The 24,456-nt window shown below is 61.5% G+C and overlaps 4 protein-coding genes and 1 long non-coding RNA gene across 8 annotated transcripts in view; 3 read left to right on the forward strand and 2 right to left on the reverse strand.

The window, feature by feature from the left end:
- Positions 1-24,456, forward strand: part of NUP98 (nucleoporin 98 and 96 precursor) — a 209,302-nt gene that overhangs the window by 26,404 nt on the left and 158,442 nt on the right. For 3 of the 4 annotated variants that reach the window (XM_064647205.1, XM_064647207.1, XM_064647208.1), the window contains 8 exons: positions 531-688; positions 2,068-2,211; positions 3,470-3,612; positions 4,126-4,347; positions 5,134-5,375; positions 5,472-5,626; positions 6,048-6,159; positions 7,520-7,959. In XM_064647205.1, coding sequence (XP_064503275.1) covers positions 531-688; positions 2,068-2,211; positions 3,470-3,612; positions 4,126-4,347; positions 5,134-5,375; positions 5,472-5,626; positions 6,048-6,159; positions 7,520-7,722 — 1,379 coding nt within the window. In that variant the 3' untranslated portion in view covers positions 7,723-7,959. Of the gene's footprint in view, positions 1-530; positions 689-2,067; positions 2,212-3,469; positions 3,613-4,125; positions 4,348-5,133; positions 5,376-5,471; positions 5,627-6,047; positions 6,160-7,519; positions 7,960-24,456 lie in introns of those variants that run through there. The other variant, XM_064647206.1, reaches the window with a different exon arrangement.
- On the forward strand, positions 9,389-12,518 carry CHRNA10 (cholinergic receptor nicotinic alpha 10 subunit). Its single transcript, XM_064647242.1, has 5 exons — positions 9,389-9,455; positions 9,731-9,876; positions 10,248-10,402; positions 10,726-11,258; positions 11,764-12,518. Exons 1-5 carry the CDS (start codon positions 9,389-9,391, stop codon positions 12,246-12,248), a joined length of 1,386 nt encoding a protein of 461 aa, XP_064503312.1. The 3' UTR covers positions 12,249-12,518.
- Positions 14,167-15,776, reverse strand: LOC135410473 (uncharacterized). The gene is made up of 2 exons (XM_064647226.1): positions 15,481-15,776; positions 14,167-15,349 (listed from the first exon to the last, which is right to left on the reverse strand). The coding sequence occupies exons 1-2, from the start codon at positions 15,583-15,585 to the stop codon at positions 14,474-14,476; spliced, it is 981 nt and encodes a 326-aa protein (XP_064503296.1). The 5' UTR covers positions 15,586-15,776; the 3' UTR covers positions 14,167-14,473.
- Positions 16,832-17,549, reverse strand: LOC135410491 (uncharacterized). The gene is made up of 2 exons (XR_010428704.1): positions 17,501-17,549; positions 16,832-17,369 (listed from the first exon to the last, which is right to left on the reverse strand). It is a non-coding gene; the product is annotated as an uncharacterized LOC135410491 (long non-coding RNA).
- On the forward strand, positions 17,639-18,602 carry LOC135410480 (uncharacterized). The gene is made up of 2 exons (XM_064647234.1): positions 17,639-17,781; positions 17,913-18,602. Exons 1-2 carry the CDS (start codon positions 17,677-17,679, stop codon positions 18,588-18,590), a joined length of 783 nt encoding a protein of 260 aa, XP_064503304.1. The 5' UTR covers positions 17,639-17,676; the 3' UTR covers positions 18,591-18,602.

Below are 24,456 nucleotides of genomic sequence, written 5' to 3' on the forward strand. Positions count from 1 at the left end.
GCTCCTGGATTACACTTGGAACTGGAGTTTTCCACAGTTTTAATGAATTTTTAATGAATGTTCTTTTTAATTGAGCTTCTGTTCAGCCACTTCACACTTGGTTTAAAAATGTGTATTTTCAAACCCTTCTGGCAGGTTTCATCCTGGTCTGTTATGTCAGCTGACATTTTCAACTTCATTTGTCTCCTTTGGGAACTCTGTCCTTCCTGTTCCTCTGTCTCCTCCCCTGCCCCTGTTCTCCCACATGTTTATGGAGAGGTTTGTTTAATAAGAAATGTTGGGGTTGTGGACTTGTCATCCCTTGAAGCGCTCAAAGTCAGGTTGGACAGGGCCTGGAGCAACCTGGGCTAGTGGAAGGTGTCCCTGCCCATGGCAGGAGGTGGCACTGGCTGAGCTTTAGGATCCCTTCCAACCCAAAGCAGTCCGGGAATGTCAATTGTGCCCACACCCCCACTGCAGCTCCCCTGCTCCAGAGGAGATGGCTGTGCCAGCAGCAGGGAGGAGCTGTAGCTGGTGCTGTGTTCCCACAGGTGACCACCGGCTGGCCCTGCTGCTGTCCCAGCTGGCGGGCAGCCAGCCCGTGCGGGACCTGCTGACCATGCAGCTGGTGGACTGGCACCGCCTGCACTCGGACCGCTTCATCCAGGAGGAGCGGCTGCGCATCTTCGCCCTGCTCGCGGGGAAACCGGTCAGTGGGGCCTGACGGGCAGTGGGGCCTGACGGGCAGTGGGGCCTGATGGGCAGGGGGCCTGATGGGCAGGGGGGCCTGATGGGCAGGGGGGCCTGAGCGGTCAGTGGGGCCTGACGGGCAGGGGGGCCTGACGGGCAGGGGGGCCTGATGGGCAGTGGGGCCTGACGGGCAGGGGGCCTGATGGTCGGGGGGGCCTGGATGGTCAGTGGGGCCTGATGGTCAGTGGGGCCTGATGGTCAGGGGGGCCTGATGGGCAGTGGGGCCTGATGGTCAGGGGGGCCTGATGGTCAGGGGGGCCTGATGGTCAGTGGGGCCTGACGGTCGGGGGGCCTGATGGGCAGGGGGGCCTGATGGGCAGTGGGGCCTGACGGTCGGGGGCCTGACGGTCAGTGGGGCCTGACGGTCAGTGGGGCCTGACGGTCAGTGGGGCCTGGATGGTCAGTGGGGCCTGAGCGGTCAGTGGGGCCTGACGGTCAGTGGGGCCTGACGGTCAGTGGGGCCCGAGCGGTCAGTGGGGCCTGACGGGTCAGTGGGGCCTGACGGGTCAGTGGGGCCTGGATGGTCAGTGGGGCCTGGATGGTCAGTGGGGCCTGAGCGGTCAGTGGGGCCTGGATGGTCAGTGGGGCCTGAGCGGTCAGTGGGGCCTGGATGGGTCAGTGGGGCCTGGATGGTCAGTGGGGCCTGGATGGTCAGTGGGGCCTGGATGGGTCAGTGGGGCCTGACGGTCAGTGGGGCCTGGACGGGTCAGTGGGGCCTGCTGGGCCAGGGGGGAAGCACAGGGGCACCTCCTGCTGTGTCACCCCTGCAGTGCTCTGAGCAGGGTGAGGGGTGTGACTGGATGGGGTGGTTTGGTTCCTGACATGTGCCTGTGTCACACGTGGAGCACTCTGAGCAGTGTGAGGGGTGTGACTGGTGTGGTGGTTGTCTCCCAGGTGTGGTGGTTGTCTCCCAGGTGTGGTTGTTTCCCAGCTGTGCCTGTGTCACACTTGCAGTGCTCTGAGCAGTGTGAGGTGTGTGACTGGTGAGGTGGTTGTCTCCCAGGTGTGGGGGTTGTCTCCCAGGTGTGGTGGTTGTTTCCCAGCTGTGCCTGTGTCACACCTGGAGCACTCTGAGCAGTGTGAGGGGTGTGACTGGTGTGGGGGTTGTCTCCCAGGTGTGGGGGTTGTCTCCCAGGTGTGGGGGTTGTTTCCCAGCTGTGCCTGTGTCACACCTGGAGCAGTGTGAGGTGTGTGACTGGTGTGGTGGTTGTCTCCCAGGTGTGGTTGTTTCCCAGGTGTGGTGGTTGTCTCCCAGGTGTGGTGGTTGTTTCCCAGCTGTGCCTGTGTCACACCTGGAGCAGTGTGAGGTGTGTGACTGGTGTGGTGGTTGTCTCCCAGGTGTGGCAGCTGTCAGAGAGGATCAGCATCAACGTGTGCTCGCTGCTGGACTGGAAGCGCTGCGTGGCCGTGCACCTCTGGTACCTCCTGCCTCCCACTGCCTCCATCTCCAGGGCCCTGGCCATGTACGAGTCAGCCTTCCAGGTGGGTCACTCACCTGTCCAAAAGGAGACTCTCAGGGTGCCACCAGCTGTCTGGTGCTGCACTGAGGCTCCTGTGAGCAGCCAAGGATCACTGCCAAGGGACTGAGTGTGGCACTGAGTGTAGGACAAGGGGGAATGGCTTCCCACTGCCAGAGGACAGGGATAGATGGGATATTGGGAAGGAATTCCTGGCTGGGAGGGTGGGGAGGCCCTGGCCCAGGTTGCCCAGAGAAGCTGTGGCTACTCCTGGATCCCTGGAAGTGTCCAAGGCCAGGTTGGACGGGGCTTGGAGCAACCTGGGCTGGTGGAAGGTGTCCCTGCCCATGGCAGGGGTGGCACTGGATGGGCTTTGAGGTCCCTTCCCAACTCAGACCAGTCTGGGATTCTACAGAATCATAAATTCTGAGGAGAAGACCCATGATGGAGTGTTTCCAGGTGTTTGACAGCTGGACAGAATGAGGCAGAGGGACAGTGCCCCGCAGCAGGAAGGCCATTGGAGCCAGGCAGCCTGTTTTCCCGTTGGGAACATTAATGCACAGCTCCCTGCAGTGTCCAGCAGCTCCATGTGTGCCCCCCCTGCTCCCCAGCACAGACACTGTCCCCCAGCCCAGCCTGGCCCCATGCATTATGCAGAGCCCTGTTTGCTGTGCAGAGCTCAACTCTGTGTCAGAGGACAAAGGGCTCTGCTGAAAAAGGTGTTTAATCATTTAACTAAAGCCAGCTCAGCCTCCATCCTGCTGCCTCGAGCAGCCCAGGCACAGCAGCACAGCTGGGGACTTGTCACTGATGTTCTGTTGCAGTATTCAGGGTTCTCTGTGTGTCAGTATCAAGTGTCCAGCACTTCAAAATACTGAACTGCAGGGAAATTTTCCTGTAAAATTGCTGTGGCTGACTCAGTCTGTCCAGACTCTGCTTAGCTACAGAGAGAAGGCTCACAGGGATGCACCAGGGATGACTTCCATCAAGTCATCTGTGGTTTTCCAGCTCTAAAACCCTTCAAGAGTACAGGCTGTGTGTGTGACAGCTGGCTGTACCTCCAGCCAGTGGCTCGTGAGAGCTCAGTGTGAAATGTGAACCTGCCAAAGCATTTTGAGTTCAGTTTTTCCATGCTGGTCTGTAGTTCTGTGGGAATTCCAAATGCAGGTGCAGTTGGTTGCACCTGCTTTGGAGCGGAGAGATTCTCCTGAGTCTGCTGAGCTGTGGAATTCAGTTCTGTTCAGAATATTATCTTTACACTTCTGTTGAAACTATTCCCCTAGAACACCTCAGAGTGTGAAAAATACGCCTGCTGTCCCCTGCCCCCTTACCTGGAGGATTCCGGGTGTGTGGTGGAAGAAGATGACAATGCAGGAAGGCCCCTGAGAGACGTCTGCTTCCATTTGTTAAAGCTCTACAGCGACAGGTAAGGGGGCAAAGTGGTCAAAGAGTATTTAGAAAACCCCTGAGCAGTCAGTGACTTCCTGAGTTCCCAAGCCAGGGGAGTGAAATCAGCCAGAAGCACTTAGAGCAGTCCAAAATGAACCCCACATGTACCCCACAACCCTGACAGAAGGTGGTGACACTGTCACACCTGGGGATGGTAGAGATGGAGAACCCTCAGCTTTGGGGCACATTTGTGGGGCTTTAGGTGCTTTGTCTGTCTGAAGAGTGTAGAGAGGCTTCTCCCTGCCTCTTTGGCAGTGAGAAATTTGCAGGGAGGAAAAGGGGTGACAGTCTGGCTGCAGGCTCAAAAGAATTTAAACAGTTTCTCCTATTATTTTTCTTGTTAAAAAAGAAAACCAAAGCCCTACTTTGATGTAAATCACATACACGGAGTAGCTGGAGGTGGGTGAAGGGCAGGAACTGAGCAGCACCGGTTTCTGATTTGATTTTGTGGACACAGAGAGCTCTTTGTTACCAGTGTTTTCCCTTCCAGGTGCTACGACCTTGACCAGCTGCTGGACCCCAGGAGTGTCACGTCTGACCCGCTGGATTTCCGCCTCAGCTGGCACCTGTGGGAGGTGCTGCGGGCCCTCAACTACTGCCACCTGTCCCAGCAGAGCCGGGGGGTGCTGAACAGCAGCTTTGCTGCCCAGCTGGAGAGCGAGGGGCTGTGGGAGTGGGCCGTGTTCGTCATGCTGCACGAGCCCGACGCGCAGTGAGTGACCCTTCTGACCTTCTGGCCTGGAAACAGCTGCAGCCTGTCCTAGAGACCTGGGCTTATTGTGGCTTCTCCCACAGCAAACTCTGCCCCTGGAGAACTTCCTGACACTTGTGAAAATCAGAGAATCACAGAATGGGTTGGGCTGGGAGGGATCTTAAAGCTCATCTCATTCCACACAGGGACACCTTCCACCAGCCCAGGTTGTTCCAAGCCCTGTCCAACCTGGTCTTGGACACTTCCAGGGATCCAGGGGCAGCCACAGCTTCTCTGGGCAACCTGGGCCAGGGCTTCCTTACCCTCACAGGGAAGGATTCCTTCCCAGTCTTCCATCTAGCCCTGCTCTCTGGTAGTGGGAAGCCATTTTCCCTTGATGGTGTGCCCCTCCCTATTGGAAGGTGTCCCTGCCCATGGCACAGGGTGGAACTGGATGAGCTTTAATGTCCCTCCCAACCCAAATTAATACATTTCAATACTATTTTTCATCAAGTGATAACTTCAAATCGAGCCTGAATGTTTACTTTTAGGGGCCTGGACCAGACTTAAAAGTTCTTAAGTTGGCAACGTTTAAGCTGTTCCAAAACACCAGCGATGATTTCTTAGTGGTTAACCTGTACCGAAGGAATTTGACTGACCCTTGACCTTTTCTTAATACATTGCACCACTGTTCTGTAGGGTGCTGGAGTGGGTTGGGCTGGGAGGGACCTTGCAGACCTGCTCCTGGTGTTGGGGTGACGTGGGTGGCAGGGAGGGTGCCCGCTGAGCGAGCCCTGTCCGTGCCAGGTGCCGGGAGAAGGCCGTGCGGGAGCTGCTGAGCCGGCACTGCTCCCTCGCCGAGACCCCCGAGTCCTGGGCCAAGGAGACCTTCCTGACACAGCGGCTCTGCGTCCCCCCACACTGGATCCACGAGGCCAAGGCCGTTCGGGCCCGGATGGAGGGGGACAAGCACAAGGAAGCCCTTTTCCTGTTCAAGGCTGGGCACTGGAACCAGTGCCACAAGCTGGTTGTCAGGCACTTGGCCTCAGGTGGGTCTGTGCCCCTGGGGCAGAGGTGTCAGTCCTGTGGGTGTCCCTGCTGTGGGAGACGGGGTGGCCTCTGTTCCTGACCCCTTTTCTCTTCAGATGCAATTATCAACGAGAACTACAAGTACCTGAAGGGGTTCCTGGAAGACCTGTCCCCTCCGGAGCGCAGCGCCCTCATCCAGGACTGGGAGCTGGCAGGGCTGGTCTACCTCGACTACATCCGTGTCAATGAGATGCTGGACAGGATTCAGCAGGTGAGAGGCTAAAACTGGGGGTATTTCCCTACACTGTGGGAACTCTCACAAAGTCTGGCTCTAAGGATAAGCTGTTCCTCTGTTCAGGGGCAGGTGGTGCTTCCCTTTGGCAGACACTTCAAACAGAACATGGGGCATCTCTGAAAATGGGGATTTGGTATTTGCTGTCGCAGCCAGGGCTGGGCTCTGCCCTGCAAACATCCTCTATGGGTGTGTGACAGTGAGAAGGGAAAGGGAAGGGACAAAGCCCGCACTCAGTGTGTCCATGCCCTCCAGCTGCAGTCCAGGCCTCCCCTTCCCCCGTTTCAGTGTTTAGTTCAGGCAGGTCTTGGTGAACAGTGTTCCCTGGTGGGTTGTTTGGCTCCAAGGGCCCCAGGGCTCTGGTTCTGCTGCCTCAGCTGACTGTCCTGTTTGCTTCCAGCTGGATTGTTCCACCTACGAGCTGGAGCGGTTACACACCAAAGTGACGTCCCTGTGCAACAGGATAGAGCAGCTGCAGTGCCACAACGCCAAGGACCGCCTGGCTCAGTCGGGTAGGTGACATCCCTGGCCCTGGCACAGCCAGTGCCACAGCCTGCTGCCACCTGGCCTGCAGCTGTATCCCAGAATAATTGAGCTTGGAAAGCCCTCTTAAGATCCCTGAGTCCAGTTGCTCCCCCAGCACTGCCAAGGCCACCACTAACCCTGTCCCCAAGTGCCACATCCCTGTGGCTGTTAAATCCCCACAGGGATGTAACACCACCACTGCCCTGGGCAGCTGTGCCAGGCCTGGACAGCCCTTTCTGTGGAGGAATTTTCCCAATATCCAGCCTGGCACAGCTTGGGGCCGTTCCCTCTCCTCCTGTCCCTTGTTCCCTGGGAGCAGAGCCCGACCCCCCCCCCCCGGCTCCCCCCTCCTGTCAGGGACTTGCAGAGCCAGAAGGTCCCCCCTGAGCCTCCTTTGCTCCAGGCTGAGCCCCCCCCCAGCCCTTTCAGAGAAGGACTTTTCCCCCATATCCAACGTAAAGCTCCCTGGCACAGCCTGAGGTGGATTCCTCTGGCCCTGTGCTGAGGGACAGCCCTGGCCCTGTGCCCAGTGCAGTGGCTGTGATGCCCTTGCCCAGCGTGCCGGGTCTGCTGCAGCCCCCCCAGCCCCTCTCTCTCTCCCTCCCTGTTGCAGACATGGGTTTGCTGCAGCCCCCCCAGCCCCTCTCTCTCTCCTTCTCCATGTTGCAGACATGGGTTTGCTGCAGCCCCCACAGCCCCTCTCTCTCTCCCCCTCCCTGTTGCAGACATGGGTTTGCTGCAGCCCCCACAGCCCCTCTCTCTCCCTCCCTGTTGCAGACATGGGTTTGCTGCAGCCCCCCAGCCCCTCTCTCTCTCCCTCCCTGTTGCAGACATGGGTTTGCTGCAGCCCCCCAGCCCCTCTCTCTCTCCCTCCCTGTTGCAGACATGGGTTTGCTGCAGCCCCCCCAGCCCCTCTCTCCCTCCCTGTTGCAGACAGGGGTTTGCAGCAGCCCCCCAGCCCCTCTCTCTCCCTCCCTGTTGCAGACACGGGTTTGCTGCAGCCCCCCAGCCCCTCTCTCTCCCTCCCTGTTGCAGACATGGGTTTGCTGCAGCCCCCCAGCCCCTCTCTCTCTCTGTCGGTGTTGCAGACAGGGGTTTGCTGCAGCCCCCCAGCCCCTCTCTCTCTCCTTCTCCATGTTGCAGACATGGGTTTGCTGCAGCCCCCCAGCCCCTCTCTCTCCCTCCCTGTTGCAGACATGGGTTTGCTGCAGCCCCCCAGCCCCTCTCTCTCCCTCCCTGTTGCAGACAGGGGTTTGCTGCAGCCCCCCAGCCCCTCTCTCTCCCTCCCTGTTGCAGACATGGGTTTGCTGCAGCCCCCCAGCCCCTCTCTCTCCCTCCCTGTTGCAGACATGGCCAAGCGCGTGGCCAACGTGCTGCGGGCGGTGCTGAGCCTGCAGCAGGGCCCGGGCCCGGCCGAGCCGCGCGTGCCCCCCCTGCGCCTGCTGGCCCCGCACATCGGCCGCCTGCCCATGCCCGAGGACTACGCCCTGGAGGAGCTGCGCGGGCTCACCCAGGCCTACCTGCGGGAGCTGGCCGTGGGCACGCCCTGAGCCGGCCGTGGGCACGCCCTGAGCCGGGGCAGCAGCGGGACAGACTGACCCGGGAGCGCCGGGACGAGCGGCCGTTGTCCCGTCGCGTTCCCGCCCCACGGGCCCGGCCCCGCCCCGGGGCCACGGAAGGTCTTCATGCATGAGGAGTATCGAAAGGTTTTTATTAAAAAAGTATAAATAAATGCTCTAGATTATTTTCTTGTCTTTTTGAAAACAATAAATAAAATGTTTATAGTATTCCCATGGGTTCCTTTGCTTTTTAAGGGAGGGCTTGGGTTCGTAGGTGTGTGTCCCTTGGTTGGGGCACAGCTCAGCTGGGGGTGTCTGACACGATCCCACGTGCCTTTAGTGGGGCTCAGGGGAGGCTCCCTCAGAGCCCTGGGAGGAAAAGTCACCCCTATCTCGAGGAGGGGGTGGGGGAGCCCCAATAACCACATTGTGGCCATTTAGTACTGAAAGGGGCTTGTGAAAAAAGCTTGGAGAGGGACTTTGGACAAGGGAGAATGGCCTCCCACTACCAGAGGGCAGGGTGAGATGGGAGATTGGGAAGGAACCCTTCCCTGTGAGGGTGGGGAGGCCCTGGCCCAGGTTGCCCAAAGGAGCTGTGGCTGCCCCATCCCTGGAAGAATCCAAGGTCAGTCTTGGCAGTGCCTGGAGGCCCCTGCTCTGGTGGAAGGTGTCCCTGCCCATGGCACGGTGGCACGTTCAGGTGACAGTGCCCGTGTGCAGGAGCCGGGTCCCTCTGCCCTCACCTCCTTCCATTACTGTAATTGGGTCTGTGCGGCCCCGGGCCCGGCGGGACACGGGCTGGGATGAATAATTCACCGCCTGGAAACAAAACCTCCGGCCTCAAAACCGCTCGGCACCTGCTGCCGGGCCCGGCGTGGGAAACGTGCCAGGAGGCGCCGGGAGGCGGCGGATTCCCCTGGGATGGAGCGGAGGGGGGGGAAGATGCTCTGGATTCCCCAGGGATGGAGCGAGCGGGGGGAAGATGCTCTGGATTCCCCTGGGATGGAGCGGAGGGGGGGGGAGATGCTCTGGATTCCCCTGGGATGGAGCGGAGGGGGGGGAAGATGCTCTGGATTCCCCAGGGATGGAGCGAGCGGGGGGAAGATGCTCTGGATTCCCCAGGGATGGAGCGAGCGGGGGGAAGATGCTCTGGATTCCCCAGGGATGGAGCGGAGGGGGGGGAGATGCTCTGGATTCCCCAGGGATGGAGCGAGGGACCCTGTGACAGGGACCGCTGCCACTCCTACTTTGTGTCCTGGGCCATGTCCCTTAACCTCTCGGGGTTTTCTTCTCACCAAAAGGGAATAATCTGCCTCTTCCCTTTCCTTGCTCTTTTCTAAGACTGCAGAATGGGATGTCCTTTGTGCACGGGGGTCCCTCTACCCCAGGGGCTCTTCCCACTGCCCCGATGGCTCCAGGTGCCACTGGAAGAGGCATTCCCGGGGCTCGGGCAGGAGCAGCCCACAGGTACCGTGTGGCTGCCGGCGGTGCCTCGGCACCCAAACCCCACCCCGGCCCCCCCCCCTCCCAGCCGGGGACCCTCGGGGGTCCCTCCGTACCCCCTCGCTGTGGGTCCCTGTGGGGCCGGGCCCCCCCGCCCTGTCCCAGCCCTGACGTCACCCCGGCCCCCCCCGTGTCCCCGGGACTGCTCGGCGGGATGGAGCCCGGAGCGCTCGGGCTGCTCTGCCTCTGCCTCTGCCTGGCCGGCGTTCTCCTGGCCCCGGGTGAGCAGCGAGCGGTGCGGACCCCCCCGCTCCGGGTGCGGACCCTCCCTCTGGGTGCGGACCCCCCTCTGGGTGCGGGGGGAACATCCGATGGCTCCTGCGAGCAGCGTCCCGCACATGGGGCATCCCGGGGGGGGGTGGGGGGCTCAGGCTGACGGCGAGGAGGGACGGGGGTCCCAGTGTGCTCCCCCACCCTACCCAGCTGCCCCTGAGGATCCCTCGGGAGGGCTCCGGCTGCGCCCCGGCCGCTCCAGCGCCGCTCTGGGTCCCCCCAGGCTGCCGGGGGGCGCAGGGCAGGTTCGCATACAAGCTGCTCCACGACCTCTTCGCCAACTACTCGAGCGCCCTGCGCCCCGTGGAGGACACGGACCGGGCGCTCAACGTCACCCTGCAGGTCACCCTTTCCCAGATCATCGACATGGTGAGTGCCCGGCCCCGACCCCGGGCTCGGCTCTGCCCCGGTGGGCCCTGCTCCGCCCCGCGCTGATGCTCAGCCCTTTAAACCAGCCCAGACCCCGCCCAAACCAGCCCAGCTGTCCCCGAGCCAGCTCAGACCACTTGAAGATGGCTCAGACCCCCCAAAACCAGCACGACCTTCCCCCCTCTATGAGCTCGGGCCCCGTGGAGCCTCAGAGCTCAGCTCAGACATTTCCAACCTCCTCAAACCAGCAGGACCCCCCTGAAGCCACCTCAGCCCCTCGGGACACTTGGAGAGGCCACCGGGCTGGGGGCTGAGGGGGCAGGGATGGCACCGGGGGCCATCAGCCCGTGCCCACCCTCTGCCCTCGGCAGGACGAGAGGAACCAGGTCCTCACCTCGTACCTGTGGGTGCGCCAGGCCTGGCTGGACGCTTACCTGACCTGGAACAAGGACGACTACGGCGGCATCGACAGCATCCGCATCCCCAGCAGCTACGTCTGGCGGCCAGACATCATCCTCTACAACAAGTGCGTTGTGCTCGGCCCCCCCGGCTGCTCCCAGGGCTCGGGGGGCTCAGGCTGGGGCTGGGGGTGCAGCGGGTATTGCCAGCCTTGGGGCGGTGTGGCTGCACGTGGGGTGGGAGCAGGAGGGTCCTGCTGTGGGTGATGCAGGACATGGTCACGCCGACTGGGTGACGTGGGGCCAGGGGGGTGGCAGCAGCCCGGTGTGCCTGGGACTGACCCTCCCCACCAAGGGGGCAGCCAAGGCCTTCAAGTGACACGGGGAGGGGACACGGCTCTGCCCGAGGGCCACCTTGGCCCTACGGCCGTCCCTCCCCCTCCTCCCCCAGCGCCGACGAGCACTTCGGGGGCTCCATGGAGACCAACGTGGTGCTGCGCTCGGACGGGCACATCATGTGGGACTCGCCCGCCATCACCAAGAGCTCCTGCAAGGTGGACGTGTCCTACTTCCCCTTCGACGGGCAGCGCTGCCGCCTCACCTTCGGCTCCTGGACCTACAACGGGAACCAGATCGACCTCCGCAACCGCCTGGACACGGGGGACCTGACGGACTTCGTGGAGAACGTGGAGTGGGAGGTGCTGGGCATGCCGGCCACGCGGAACGTCATCACCTACGGCTGCTGCTCCGAGCCCTACCCCGACGTCACCTACACGCTGCTCCTGCGCCGCCGCGCCTCCTTCTACATCTTCAACCTGCTCCTGCCCTGCATCATGGTCTCCTTCCTGGCGCCCCTCGGCTTCTACCTGCCCGCCGACTCGGGGGAGAAGGTGTCGCTGGGGGTGACGGTGCTGCTGGCCCTCACCGTGTTCCAGCTGCTGGTGGCGGAGAGCATGCCGCCCGCGGAGAGCGTCCCGCTCATCGGTGAGCCCCGGGAGCAGCCCTGCGCCTGGGGGGCTGCGCCGGGGGTCGGGCGGGGAAGGGCCAGGGGGAAGGGCTGTGGTGTAGGGGGGGTGAGGAATCCCTGCCAGAGGGAAGGGCTGTGGGGGGTGAGGACCCCCTGCCAGAGGGAAGGGCTGTGGTGTAGGGGGGGTGAGGAATCCCTGCCAGAGGGAAGGGCTGTGGGGTGTGGGGGGTGAGGACCCCCCGCCAGGGGGAAGGGCTGTGGTGTAGGGGGGGTGAGGACCCCCTGCCAGGGGGAAGGGCTGTGGGGGGTGAGGACCCCCTGCCAGAGGGAAGGGCTGTGGTGCAGGGGGGGTGAGGACCCCCTGCCAGGGGGAAGGACTGTGGTGTAGGGGGGGTGAGGAATCCCTGCCAGCGGGAAGGGCTGTGGTGTAGGGGGGGTGAGGACCCCCCGCCAGGGGGAAGGGCTGTGGGGGGGGGGGCGAGGACCCCTCCAGCACAGTGCCAGCGCCCCCTGCCCCCGCAGGGAAGTACTACATCGCCACCATGACCATGATCACGGCCTCCACCGCACTGACCATCTTCATCATGAACGTCCACCACTGCGGGCCGGGGGCCCGGCCCGTGCCCCCCTGGGCACGGCGGCTCATCCTGCACCACATGGCCCGGCTCTGCTGCGTCTACGAGGTGGGCGAGAGCTGCAAGAGCCCCCAGCGGGCGCCGGGCGGGCGGGGGAGCAGGGGGGATGCTGGGGGGCCGTGGGAGAGCCCCGGGGAGGGGGGGGTGGGCGCCGACGCAGGGGGCTGCCCCCGGGACCACTGCCCGTGCCACCACGATGCCCTGCTGAGGAACGTCGGGTACATCGCCGGCTGCTTCCGGCGCCACCGCGCCAACCAGCGCCGCACCGGGGACTGGAAGAAGGTGGCCAAGGTGATGGATCGTTTCTTCATGTGGATCTTCTTCCTCATGGTTTTCCTCATGAGCGTGCTGGTCCTGGGCAATGCTGCCTGACGGCCCTGCGGACCCACCACCCCGAGGCACCCCCTGCCCACGACCCACCCAGGGGCTGCGGGTGCCCATGAGGGCAGCGCATCCCAAAGTGCCCCCGGACACCCCCGGAGCCACGGGGTGGGAACTGCACCATTGCTGGGGGAGAGGAGCCCGACAGCAGGACCCCTGCCTGTCTGCAGGGCTGAGAGGTCTCGGCTGGCTCTGCCAGGGTGGGCACCCACGGCCCCCCTTCACATCCCACCATCAAATGGAAATAAACTGTGGAGTGTGTGTCCTGCCTCTCCTGCCTGGGGCAAGGGCACTGGCTCCCTCCAGGTACTGGCCAGGATGAGGGTGGCCCTGGGAGGGATGGAGGGATCAGGCCCCTCAGCCTCCACTGGCTGACACGTGGGCTCCCTGTGGGAAGGGATGTGGGGATCCCTGTGAGGAGGGATGTGGGGATCCCTGTGGGAAGGATGTGGGGATTCCTGTGAGGAGGGATGTGGGGATCCCTGCGGGAAGGGATGTGGGGATCCCTGTGAGGAGGGATGTGGGGATCCCTGTGGGAAGGGATGTGGGGATCCCTGTGAGGAGGGATGTGGGGATCCCTGTGGGAAGGGATGTGGGGATCCCTGTGAGGAGGGATGTGGGGATCCCTGTGGGAAGGGATGTGGGGATCCCTGTGAGGAGGGACGTGGGGATTCCTGTGAGGAGGGATGTGGGGATCCCTGCGGGAAGGGATGTGGGGATCCCTGTGAGGAGGGACGTGGGGATTCCTGTGAGGAGGGATGTGGGGATCCCTGTGAGGAGGGACGTGGGGATCCCTGTGAGGAGGGATGTGGGGATCCCTGTGAGGAGGGATGTGGGGCCCAGCAGGAGCTCTGGAGCCACTGCCCACCCTGGCCAGGGCAGGTTGGTCCCAGGGGCCATCGGTGCCTGCACAGCCCAGCCCGTGGCAGCCACTGTCTCGTGGGAACCTGGCCCCTCTGGGACCCCTGCCTGGCCCAGAGGCCAGCAGGCCTGGGGTGCTCTGATTGTTCCAAAATTACCAGTTATTAAACTGTTCTCCAGTCTCATGGGCATTCAGTGGCTGCAGCACACACAGCACCTGCACAGCACCTGACCCTGGAGAGGCCCAGAAGATCTGGGGCCAACGTGTCTGTCCCAAACCTTGATGGCTGTGGGGAGGAATATCCTGAGAGAAAGAGCAGGATGTGGCTGGAGAAGGGCCCACGTGGAGGGGGGGCAGCACTTTCTGGGGCAAACATCTTTGTTCTGGAGATCAGCACGACACAGCCCAGGGCAGGAGCAGGAATGAGGGGGAGAGGTGGACAAGGACTGCAGGGGGATCAGACCAGCCGTGACCCCCAAAGCCTCCAACCCATTTCCAGAAAGGGCAGGAAGAACACACTGAGCACGAGAACTAATGTGCATAGAAAGCAAAAGGAGAAGCAAAAGAGAAGCTTCTCTCCGGGGCAGGGAAAACTCACCCACAAAAAGGTGCCCCCGCACAGACCAGGCACCCCCAGACTCTGGACACCCCTCAGCTGGATGGGTGCTGGGGCAGGACTGGTGCTGGCTGGAGGCTGTACTGGGTTGGGTGGGGACAGAGCTCCTTCTCTGCCCAGGGGCTGTGGGTTGGATTTGTGCTGCAGTGTTGATGTCCTGGGGTGGGTCAGTCCACGCTGGGCACTGAGGCCTTCGCTGCTCCTCAGGCTGAGAGTGGGGTGGGGAGCACAAAGGGCTGGGGGGACAAACTCTGGGGGGTGGGGGGTGATGTGGTGGTGGGAGCCCGTCTGGGGCACAGCGACCACGGAAAGATGAGCTTTGGATTCCCAGGGAAGGAAGGAGGGAGGCAGCAGGTCTGGAGAGTGATGACCTTTGGAAGAAGGGGCAGCAAGTCAGGAGGCCAACAAGGGTGTCGGGAGGTCATGGAGGGAGAAGATGAGAAGGGCCAAAGCCCAACTAGAACTTCATGTGGCTAAGGAGGTAAAAGGAAAGCAAAATGATTTTTAGAAATAATACTTTGGCTGGGTTCTTTTAATTTGTTGCTGGGGGGAACGTAGAGCCAAAGGGTGAGGACGAGCCTGAGGTGCCAGGGGATGAGGCCCAGCCACGGGGGGTTGTGAGGGTCAGGGCCTGCCTGACCAACCCAGGATGTTGTCTGTGGCTTGGACAGGCCGTGGTGGCTCAGGATTGAAACCTTTTGCTCTTCTGGGCCCAGCACTGCCACCAGCACTGGGACATCAGAGGAGGCGGCTCCGGGAGGGACGGACGTGGCGGTGGCACTGGCAGGGAGGGACGTGGCGGTGGCACTGGCAGGGAGGGACGTGGTGGGGGCACTGGCAGGGAGGGACGTGGTGGGGGCACTGGCAGGCAGGGATGTGGCAGCTCCACCAGGGTCCCAGGAATCCCCTCAGGCGGGCACGGAGCTTGCCCAGGAAGGCCCGTGGTGCCCAGCCACGAGCCCTGCCCGGGGGCACCCGCTGCCGGGGGGGGGCCTTGGCTGGGCCCCACCACGGGTCAGGCATGGGGATGCTGCGGGCCAGCTCCAGGAGGCTGCTGCTGCTGCTGCTGCTGCTGCTGTCGGCCTCCAGGGACTTGGTGATCACCACTTCCCTGGGGAGGAACCAGGCCATGGCCGCGGAGCTGCTGCTCTCCAGCTCGGGGGGGCTGCTGCTGTGTCGTCCCATGGCCTCATTGTCCTCCTCCCTTCCACTGGCCCTGTCATTGTCCTCCTCCCTTCCACTGGCCGTGTCATTGTCCTCCTCCCTTCCACTGGCCACGTCTGGCCTCTGCACTCGCAGGTGCTGGGGAGAATTCCCACCCCCCAGCAGTCCCGGCAGCTCCTCTGGCCTCTCAGTCTGGAGCCCCAGGAAGGGCTCCTGTTCCCATTGCCACTGGGCCAGCTGTGCCTCCAGCTCCCTGTGCTGCTCCTCAAACAGCACCTGGGTGTCCTGGGAGCTTTGGATGAACCTTGGGAAATGCTTCCTGTAGCTCATGGAACTTCGTTGGGAGCTGCCAGGGGACGTGTCCACCCATTCCTGCGCCCTGTCCACGCTGCTCTGCTCCTCCGGCTGGGCTCTCGCTGCCCTTGGACACCTCCAGTTCTGCAGGATCCTCTGCAGGAACCACGGATGGCTGAGACAGGAGCAGCTCCTGGGCCCACCCCACAGCCCCCCACGATGCTCCACGTGCCACCCCAGCCCACCCCAAACCAAGCCAGCCCACAGAGCAGTGCAGAGGCACCTACCCAGAGACGCTTGTCCCGCAGCACGACAGCGACCAGGATGAGCTGCAGCACCAGGATCAGGACTGCAACCAGCTCCCCCATGGTGAACACGTCCAGGGACCTCATGGCACCATCCCTGCCACTCCAGGTCACCAGCACAGGCTGGGGACGAGCTTCCCCAGTGACCTGCGGGGTCCCAGTGGTGGGATCCCAACACTGCTGGGGTGGCAGAGGCTGAGGTGGTGCCCACCTGCAGTGCCCCGTGTCCCATGGCCCGTTATAGCCCTTGGTGACATCATGGGGCAGGCAGAGCCCCCTTTGTGACATCACAGGGTGAGCAGAACCCCCTTTGTGACATCTGGCTGCCATATGACGAGGGGACGAGTCACCTGCTGTGACACCTGCAGGGCCCGGCAGGATCAGGCAGCTGGTGCTGGGCAGCTGCAGCTTCCCATGGCAGCTCCCAATGAAGTTCCATGAGCTCCAGGAAGCATTTCCCAAGGTTCATCCAAAGCTCCCAGGACACCCAGGTGCTGTTTGAGGAGCAGCACAGGGAGCTGGAGGCACAGCTGGCCCAGTGGCAATGGGAACAGGAGCCCTTCCTGGGGCTCCAGACTGAGAGGCCAGAGGAGCTGCCGGGACTGCTGGGGGGTGGGAATTCTCCCCAGCACCTGCGAGTGCAGAGGCCAGACGTGGCCAGTGGAAGGGAGGAGGACAATGACAGGGCCAGTGGAAGGGAGGAGGACAATGAGGCCATGGGACGACACAGCAGCAGCCCCCCCGAGCTGGAGAGCAGCAGCTCCGCGGCCATGGCCTGGTTCCTCCCCAGGGAAGTGGTGATCACCAAGTCCCTGGAGGCCGACAGCAGCAGCAGCAGCAGCAGCAGCAGCCTCCTGGAGCTGGCCCGCAGCATCCCCACGCCTGACCCGTGGTGGGGCCCAGCCAAGGCCCCCCCCCGGCAGCGGGTGCCCCCGGGCAGGGCTCGTGGCTGGGCACCACGGGCCTTCCTGGGCAAGCTCCGTGCCCGCCTGAGGGGATTCCTGGGACCCTGGTGGAGCTGCCACATCCCTGCCTGCCAGTGCCCCCACCACGTCCCTCCCTGCCAGTGCCACCGCCACGTCCGTCCCTCCCGGAGCCGCCTCCTCTGATGTCCCAGTGCTGGTGGCAGTGCTGGGCCCAGAAGAGCAAAAGGTTTCAATCCTGAGCCACCACAGCCTGTCCAAGCCACAGACAACATCCTGGGTTGGTCAGGCAGGCCCTGACCCTCACAACCCCCCGTGGCTGGGCCTCATCCCCTGGCACCTCAGGCTCGTCCTCACTCTTTGGCTCTACGTTCCCCCCAGCAACAAATTAAAAGAACCCAGCCAAAGTATTATTTCTAAAAATCATTTTGCTTTCCTTTTACCTCCTTAGCCACATGAAGTTCTAGTTGGGCTTTGGCCCTTCTCATCTTCTCCCTCCATGACCTCCCGACATCCTTGTTGGCCTCCTGACTTGCTGCCCCTTCTTCCAAAGGTCATCACTCTCCAGACCTGCTGCCTCCCTCCTTCCTTCCCTGGGAATCCAAAGCTCATCTTTCCGTGGTTGCTGTGCCCCAGACTGGGCACACATCACTTGATTTTCTTTTCTTCCTTCCTTGTTTGTCCTTTCCCTTCCAGCATTTTCAGAATCTATGTAGTTATTAAATTATCTCACCTTGTTCGTTTCTCCCTTTTTTTTCCTTACTGAATTGGCAGGTGGGGTTAAAGCACAAAACCCTTCTTCAGCTCCATTGCCCTTCTCCAGACATACTCTAGCACCTCAGTGTGTTTATTGTCGTGTGGGGCCCAAAACTGACCCCAAGATTTGAGGTCCGACCTCACCGTGCCTGGCCCAGGGGGATGATCACTGCCCTCGTGTCATGGAGGCTCCTGACATTGAAATAAACCACCTCTTCAAAAGAGATTTATTTGATGAACCAGTTAAAACCCAGCTGTTACAGATCCAACAACAGCTGAAAACAGATTCGTGATGTCAAATGGAATTGTTTGACCCGACTGACCTTAGGAATCCCAAGGGTTTGAGTGGGACAACCTGGAATGCAGGGTCACTGCCTGAGGCAGGAGGGCTCTCCCTGGGGCTCCTGGGAACTCCCAGTGTCACAAAGGGGGCCCTGCCTGACCTGGGATGTCACAAAGGGGGCTCTGACTGGTGACCTGGAGTGGCAGGGATGGTGCCATGAGGTCCCTGGACGTGTTCACCATGGGGGAGCTGGTTGCAGTCCTGATCCTGGTGCTGCAGCTCATCCTGGTCGCTGTCGTGCTGCGGGACAAGCGTCTCTGGGTAGGTGCCTCTGCACTGCTCTGTGGGCTGGCTTGGTTTGGGGTGGGCTGGGGTGGCACGTGGAGCATCGTGGGGGGCTGTGGGGTGGGCCCAGGAGCTGCTCCTGTCTCAGCCATCCGTGGTTCCTGCAGAGGATCCGGCGGAACTGGAGGAGTCCAAGGGCAGCGAGGGTGAAGCCGGAGGAGCAGAGCAGCGTGGACAGGGCGCAGGAACCGGCAGACACGTCCCCTGGCAGCTCCCGACAAAGCTCCATGTGCTACACGAAGCATTTCCCAAGGTTCATCCGGAACTCCCAGGACACCTGGGCGCTGTTCGAGGAGCAGTGCAGGGAGCTGGAGGCACAGCTGGCCCAGTGGCAATGGGAACAGGGGCCCTTCCCGGTGGTCCAGACCGAGCTGCCGGGACTGCTGAGGGTCAGAAAGCCTGGCCGGCGCCTCGGAGTGAAGCTGCCGCGGCTGGACATGGGCAAGGGGGCGGAAGAGGACACACGTGAGGACACGGGACAGCACAGCAGCAGCTCCATGGCCACGGCCTGGTCCCTCCCCAGGGAGGGGAGGATCTTTAGCCCCACGGGGCTGGAGCGCAGCAGCCGGGGCAGGACCCGCCCGGCCCGGCCCAGCCCCTGGCGGTGGGGGCTGGGGGTCCGGCAGCCTGGCAGGGGCCCGGGCCGTGGGCTCTTGCAGCGCTACCTGAGGCAGAGCTCGCTGGGGCGCTCCCTGATGCACCTCTGGGCTCGGCACATGGAGCGCCGGCGCCAGCGCCGCGTCCGCTTCGCCACCCCCCTGGTGACAGTGCAGTACATCGAGTAGCACCGGGACACCCCCCTGGTGACAGTGCAGTACATCGAGTAGCACCGGGACACCCCCCTGGTGACAGTGCAGTACATCGAGTAGCACCGGGACACCCCCCTGGTGACAGTGCAGTACATCGAGTAGCACCGGGACACTCCTGCCACAGCCTTGGCCATAAAGTACCGAAACCCAGGAGCTCCTCCCTTTGAGCCTTTCAATCCAGTTCGATCCAGCCCAGTCCCAGAGATGTGCCAGTAACCAAACCCATCTACTAATCAACAACTTCTGGCTTTTGGGGAGGCTGATCCCTGGCTTATTTTGCCAATCCAAAAGCACTGGAGGAGCAAGAGCAGCTCAGGACTTGCAGGTGCCTCTCTGTGTCCCCCCAGGCTGCAGAGCTGTCCCTGCAGCAGAGCTGTCCCTGCAGCAGAGCTGTCCCCAGGGCTGTGCAGAGGCACGAGGTGGAAGGGCAGAGGACAAGGGGATGCCAAATGTCCATCCACAGCTGGGTTCTGTTTATCTGCCTCAGGGTGAGGGCAGGGGGAGCTTGTACCTGCCTGCAAAGAGCCGTGTGGGGCATCCTGGCCTTTGAAAAGCCAGACAAACTGTCACTGCACACCCGGCAAGGATCCGAGCCACAATTAGGGAATTGGCATCGTCAGAGGGGTTTCCAGTGCCACCACAAGCTGTGTTTGGCCAACCCACCCCCAGGCTGCAGCTCCAGAGCCCCTGGCACTGGGGGACAACAGGAACCAGCACCCGAACGTGCCTGGTGCTGGACTCCTGCCCGGGGTGGGGGAATGAACCCCCAAACGTGCCCGGTGCTGGACTCCCCCCCAGGCAGGACCCTGCCCTGGTACCTGTGCCAGGTGTGTGACACGATGTGTGACACAGTGTGTGTGACATGGTACCTGTGCCAGGTGTGTGACACGGTACCTGTGCCAGGTGTGTGACACGGTACCTGTGCCAGGTGTGTGACACGATGTGTGACACGGTGTGTGTGACACGGTACCTGTGCCAGGTGTGTGACTCGGTACCTGTGCCAGGTGTGTGACATGGGCCCTGTGCCAGGTGTGTGACACGGTACCTGTGCCAGGTGTGTGACATGGGCCCTGTGCCAGGTGTGTGACATGGGCCCTGTGCCAGGTGTGTGACACGGTACCCGTGCCAGGTGTGTGACACGGTACCCGTGCCAGGTGTGTGACTCGGTACCTGTGCCAGGTGTGTGACTCGGTACCTGTGCCAGGTGTGTGACACGGTACCTGTGCCAGGTGTGTGACATGGTACCTGTGCCAGGTGTGTGACACGGTACCTGTGCCAGGTGTGTGACACGGTACCCGTGCCAGGTGTGTGACACGGTACCTGTGCCAGGTGTGTGACTCGGTACCCGTGCCAGGTGTGTGACACGGTACCCGTGCCAGGTGTGTGACACGGTACCTGTGCCAGGTGTGTGACTCGGGCCCTGCAGGACCGCGCGGGGCCGCCGGGGGGCACAGCGGGACCGGCTGACGGGGGGACCCCGACCCGAACCCCCCGTGTGCCTCCGGGGCTCTGTCCCAAACCTCCCCAAATTCCCACCATGGGGCAGAGCTCACGGGGGGGATCGGGCAGGTCCTGGCGTGGGTTTCACAGCCCAGTCCTTCCTGGGACACCTCCGGGGTGGGCACTCCAAACCTCCCTGGGCAGCCCCTGCCAAGGCCTCACCACCCTTTCCAGCAGGAAATTCCTCCTCCTGTCCAACCTGAGCCTCCCCTGGCACAGCTGGAGGCCGTTCCCTCTCCTCCTGTCCCTTGTTCCCTGGCAGCAGAGCCCGACCCCCCCCGGCTCCCCCCTCCTGTCAGGGGGTTGCAGAGCCAGAAGGTCCCCCCTGAGCCTCCTTTGCTCCAGGCTGAGCCCCCCCAGCTCCCTCAGCCCCTCCTGCTGCTCCAGCCCCTTCCCCAGCTCTGGTCCCTTCTCTGGACACCTTTCCTTCTCCAGCCCCTCCATGTCCTTGTCGCGAGGGGCCCAACACCAAACGTGGGTGAAAGGTGGGGGTTATCCCATCTCCAGCTGCGTGGGACACGTCCATGGAAGGTGCAGGCTTGGAGTTCATCACATCTGGGTGTTAATTCCAGGCCCTTCCACCCCCACAGTAATTCCTGTAAGTGTCCAGCTGTCCATCTAATGTACCACAGCCTTTCCCAGGTTTTTCTCCCCAAAGCCTGTGGATTGAGCATCTCTGTGTATTCCTGCTGCTCCCAACACTGGATCTCTCCTGTCTTGTAGCTTCAACTCATTTCTTGGGGAAATTGTCCCAGAATTAGAAAACTGCTTAATAAATTAACTTCTGTTTTTCAGGATGTACCTAGAGCAGCCATCCTACCCAATCCCACACTGCAGCTTCCATGGGATCCTCTGCTGGCATCTGCTGACCTCTGGTCAGCAGCCAGAGGTGATGGCCTGGAGATCTGGTGATGCTGGAGGTAAAGCTGGTGAGGAATCCAGGGAAGGAAAAGCTGATGGGGAATCCAGGGAAGGGAAAGCTGGTGGGGTGTCAGGGGAGATGAGACTCCATCCCCTGCAGTCCCAGGGAGACCTGGCATGGGCAGGACCCTCTGGCTCTTGAGCCCCAGCTCAGCGTGGCCTCGGGAGTGTGCCCCTGGAGCCAGGATCCAGGGGATTTCCGAGTGCTGCCCACTGCCCCTGCTCCTCAGTGCCTCTGGGAAGGCTCCATGGCTGCCTACACAGGGACTTCTCCTTCTGGAAGTTGTGCTTTTCCCCATGAAGTCTGGAACTTTCCCTGCTGCTGGCTGGGTTGTCCACGGTGGATTTTGGGTTCTGTCCCACTGCCAAGGTCACCCGAAATCCCTCCTGCTCTGGGGTGAGCCCTTGGCAGCTCTTGGCCCCATCCTGGAGCTGGGGGCTCTGCCTGGGAGTGCCCTTGGAGCCCCAACTTGGAGCTGCAAGATCTCTGACTTTTTCCCTTGCCTTCTTATCTCTCTCTGTTTGATGCTTCTTAATTTATGGCAGCAAAGCCTAACGGAGATCCTTAACTGCACAGCTGCAATGCAGCAGGGAAACAGGCAGCTTTTTCCCCCCTCCCATGCCCTTTTCCATCTATTTTCCTATTTTAAAAATTACAATTTTTAATGTATCACTTCCCAGTCCTCCCAACTTTCTGTAGGCACTTAGAAATATCAGCTGGCAAATACAGAGAGATGCTCCCAGACCTCCCCGTCTGCCCAGAACTCATTTGTGCTCCATAAAAAATGAGGCTTTTATGCTGAGGGAAGATGCTAATTCCCTGGAGTCCTTGCATTGCCCAGGATTTTTTTTCCAACCAGTCAAACTCAGTAACAAACATAAAATATTGCTGAGCAGTTCTTTGGGTTTAATATTCATCTGGCAGCTCCACTGGCTCCTGCTCCTTCTTGCTTCCCTACGAACCTTGTTCCCACACACAGCAACACCCTGTAGGTGTGGAGACATGGAACTGCTCATTAATTATGCCCAGGGTTAGATGCCTGGCAGGAATTAAGTGCTGGAAGGCTTGGAATGGCCTTTTTGAGATCAAGAGAGTTGGCTGGGGGCAGGGGAGGAGCAGAACCGTGGGCAGGCTCCCGTGGGTATCTCGGCAAACCCGGCTGCTGTGTGAAGGAATAACAGACACTAAAGGTGTCTGAGTTGCTCCAACACGTGAGAGAGACAGTCAGGGTCTCCCTGAGCTCCAGGGCACCCCAAAGTGTGAGTCCAGCGGTCTGAGGAGGCAGAGGAGACCTCGCTGGGTCCCTCCTCCCCCAGAGCTCCTGCAGCGAGGGGAGGGGGGGAACTTGCCAGCTTTGAATCCAGGACTGTAGAAAACAGGCTGGGATGGAACCTGGAGACACTGACTAGTCCACCCCCTCCCAGCCCAGACCTTCTGTGGCTCCATGACTTACCGGGTGAGTCATGGAGGAGCACGACTTGGGAAAAATCCAGCCCTGCTTTGGCAGGGGGTTTGTGAGCACACACCCCCATCACACACACAGCAGGGCTAGGGTTAGCCAGGCTGAAAGCTAATTATGACATCAATCAAATTAGAAGGAAAAAGCCAAAGTCTCTAGGGAAGATTCCTGACTGCAGGGGGAGGGGTCAGGTAAAATAACCTAAGCAAGGATGCAGTGGAAATATTTAAATAGTCAAAAATACAACCATAAGCAAATAAACCAAAGCAAATACTCTGATTAAGTGATGAAAGTGGTGGAACTGCTGCAGAGGAAGGGAGGTGTCTGGGTGAGTGCTGTGGTTGAGGGCAAGCAGGACATTCCAGCATCACCTGCAGATTCAGAAGCACTTTCAGCCCCTTTGGGGACAGAGTGTGACCAGCTGCTGTGGGTCTTGGCTTTGGACCAACTGTCCAGCTTCTCTCAGCATTTGAATTGGAAGAGAGGGATCTGGCCCAAAATCTGGAAACTGGGCCATGCCAGTGTTCCAGCAGCCCTGGGTAACTGGGGTTCCCCCCACAGCCGAGCCCAGACTGTGTCAAACAATCCCCAAAGTCAGGGAAACTGGGACAGGGGCCTGTTTAGAGACCATGGGGTCGGGTGTCTGACCAGCACAGGGCACATCCCTGGGAGCTGCACACGGAGAGTCCCAGTGGGATCTCAGGAGAAGACCAGCAGTGCTCAGTGTGAGCCAGAAGAGGGACAAAAGTCATCGGGGTTTGGGAAAGGTGGCCAGAAGGAAAGGCTGAAGGATCTGGTGATGTTCAGCACTGAGGAGACTGAGGTACAATGCAGAGACACCGACCCTGTGGCCTGCCAAGATCTGCTCCAGCCTGTTTTTTGGGATTAATGCAGGCAGCCATGGAAGCAAGGCTTGGCACTCGGGACTGGCCCAGGAGCAGTGGAATGAGGTCTGTCACCCTGAGCCCAGACCGAGGGACAGGGCAGTGCAGGGGGCTGGCACAGGGTGGCAGGGAGGTGACAGCGCGGTGGTGGCAGTGCAGGAGGTGGCAGTGCTGCCTTCTGGCCAGGAGGTGCCTCCTGTGCTCCACATTCGTGCCGTGCCCGCTGTCACAGCCGCGTCCCCAGGGCGGCCCCGCCGCTGCCGCTGCTCGCCCTCGGCACAGAGAAGCATCACCGGAGGGGCAGGGGCAGATCCTGCCCCTCTGCCCACCCCTGGGGAGGCACAAATGCAGCGCTGGGCCCAGCTCTGGGCTCGGCAGCACAGGAGAGACACGGAGCTCCTGGAGTGCACCCAGCAAACGGTGACAAAGGTGCTGAGGGGATGGAGCATCTCTGTGACAGCAAAGGCTGAGGGAGCTGGGGCTGTTCAGCCTCCAGAGCAGACCCTGAGAGGGGACCTCCCCCATGTCTGTAGGGGCTGCAGGGAGGGGGCAGAGGATGGCCCAGGCTCTGCTCGGGGGGGGCCAGCAATGGCACAGGAGGAACGGGCAGGACCTGATGGCCAGGCAGTGACCCAGCCCTGAACAGACTGTCCAACGGGAATGGAGACTCCTCACTGGAGATATTCCAGAGGTGTCTAGACACAACCCTGTGCCATGTGTTCTGGGATGGCCGTGCTCGAGCAGGGAGGTGGCACCAGATGGGCCCTTCCAGCCTCAGCCATCCCGTGATTCTGTGGTGCTGAACGGGTCCATCCTCCCGGGTTTGCGAGGCCTTGTGAGGCACAGGCTGAGGGATTTGCAGGGGAGCTGCTCCCAGGGCAGCACCAGCAGCTGTGCCTCCTGTCTCCCAGCTGTGCCCCCGCAGCCCAACACACACCGTGGTCCGGGGGGAGCTCCCAGACACCCCCAGCCCTGACCCGAGCTCCCAGACACCCCCAGCCCTGGCCCGAGCTCCCAGACACCCCCAGCCCTGGCCTGAGCTCCCACGGCCCTTGTGGCCATGGGTCAGGAGCACCC

This window comes from Pseudopipra pipra, chromosome 2, assembly GCF_036250125.1.
Source record: "Pseudopipra pipra isolate bDixPip1 chromosome 2, bDixPip1.hap1, whole genome shotgun sequence".
Lineage (NCBI taxonomy): Eukaryota > Metazoa > Chordata > Aves > Passeriformes > Pipridae > Pseudopipra > Pseudopipra pipra.

Excerpts from the sequence above, each read along its gene's own strand:
- CHRNA10 (XM_064647242.1), top strand. The coding sequence starts at position 9,389 with ATGGAGCCCGGAGCGCTCGGGCTGCTCTGCCTCTGCCTCTGCCTGGCC. Across the intron at positions 10,403-10,725 it reads GACATCATCCTCTACAACAA|CGCCGACGAGCACTTCGGGG; the intron begins GTGCGTTGTGCT and ends CTCCTCCCCCAG. Across the intron at positions 11,259-11,763 it reads GGAGAGCGTCCCGCTCATCG|GGAAGTACTACATCGCCACC; the intron begins GTGAGCCCCGGG and ends CTGCCCCCGCAG.
- LOC135410473 (XM_064647226.1), bottom strand. The coding sequence starts at position 15,585 with ATGAGGTCCCTGGACGTGTTCACCATGGGGGAGCTGGTTGCAGTCCTG. Across the intron at positions 15,350-15,480 it reads TGCGGGACAAGCGTCTCTGG|AGGATCCTGCAGAACTGGAG; the intron begins GTAGGTGCCTCT and ends TGGTTCCTGCAG.
- LOC135410480 (XM_064647234.1), top strand. The coding sequence starts at position 17,677 with ATGAGGTCCCTGGACGTGTTCACCATGGGGGAGCTGGTTGCAGTCCTG. Across the intron at positions 17,782-17,912 it reads TGCGGGACAAGCGTCTCTGG|AGGATCCGGCGGAACTGGAG; the intron begins GTAGGTGCCTCT and ends TGGTTCCTGCAG.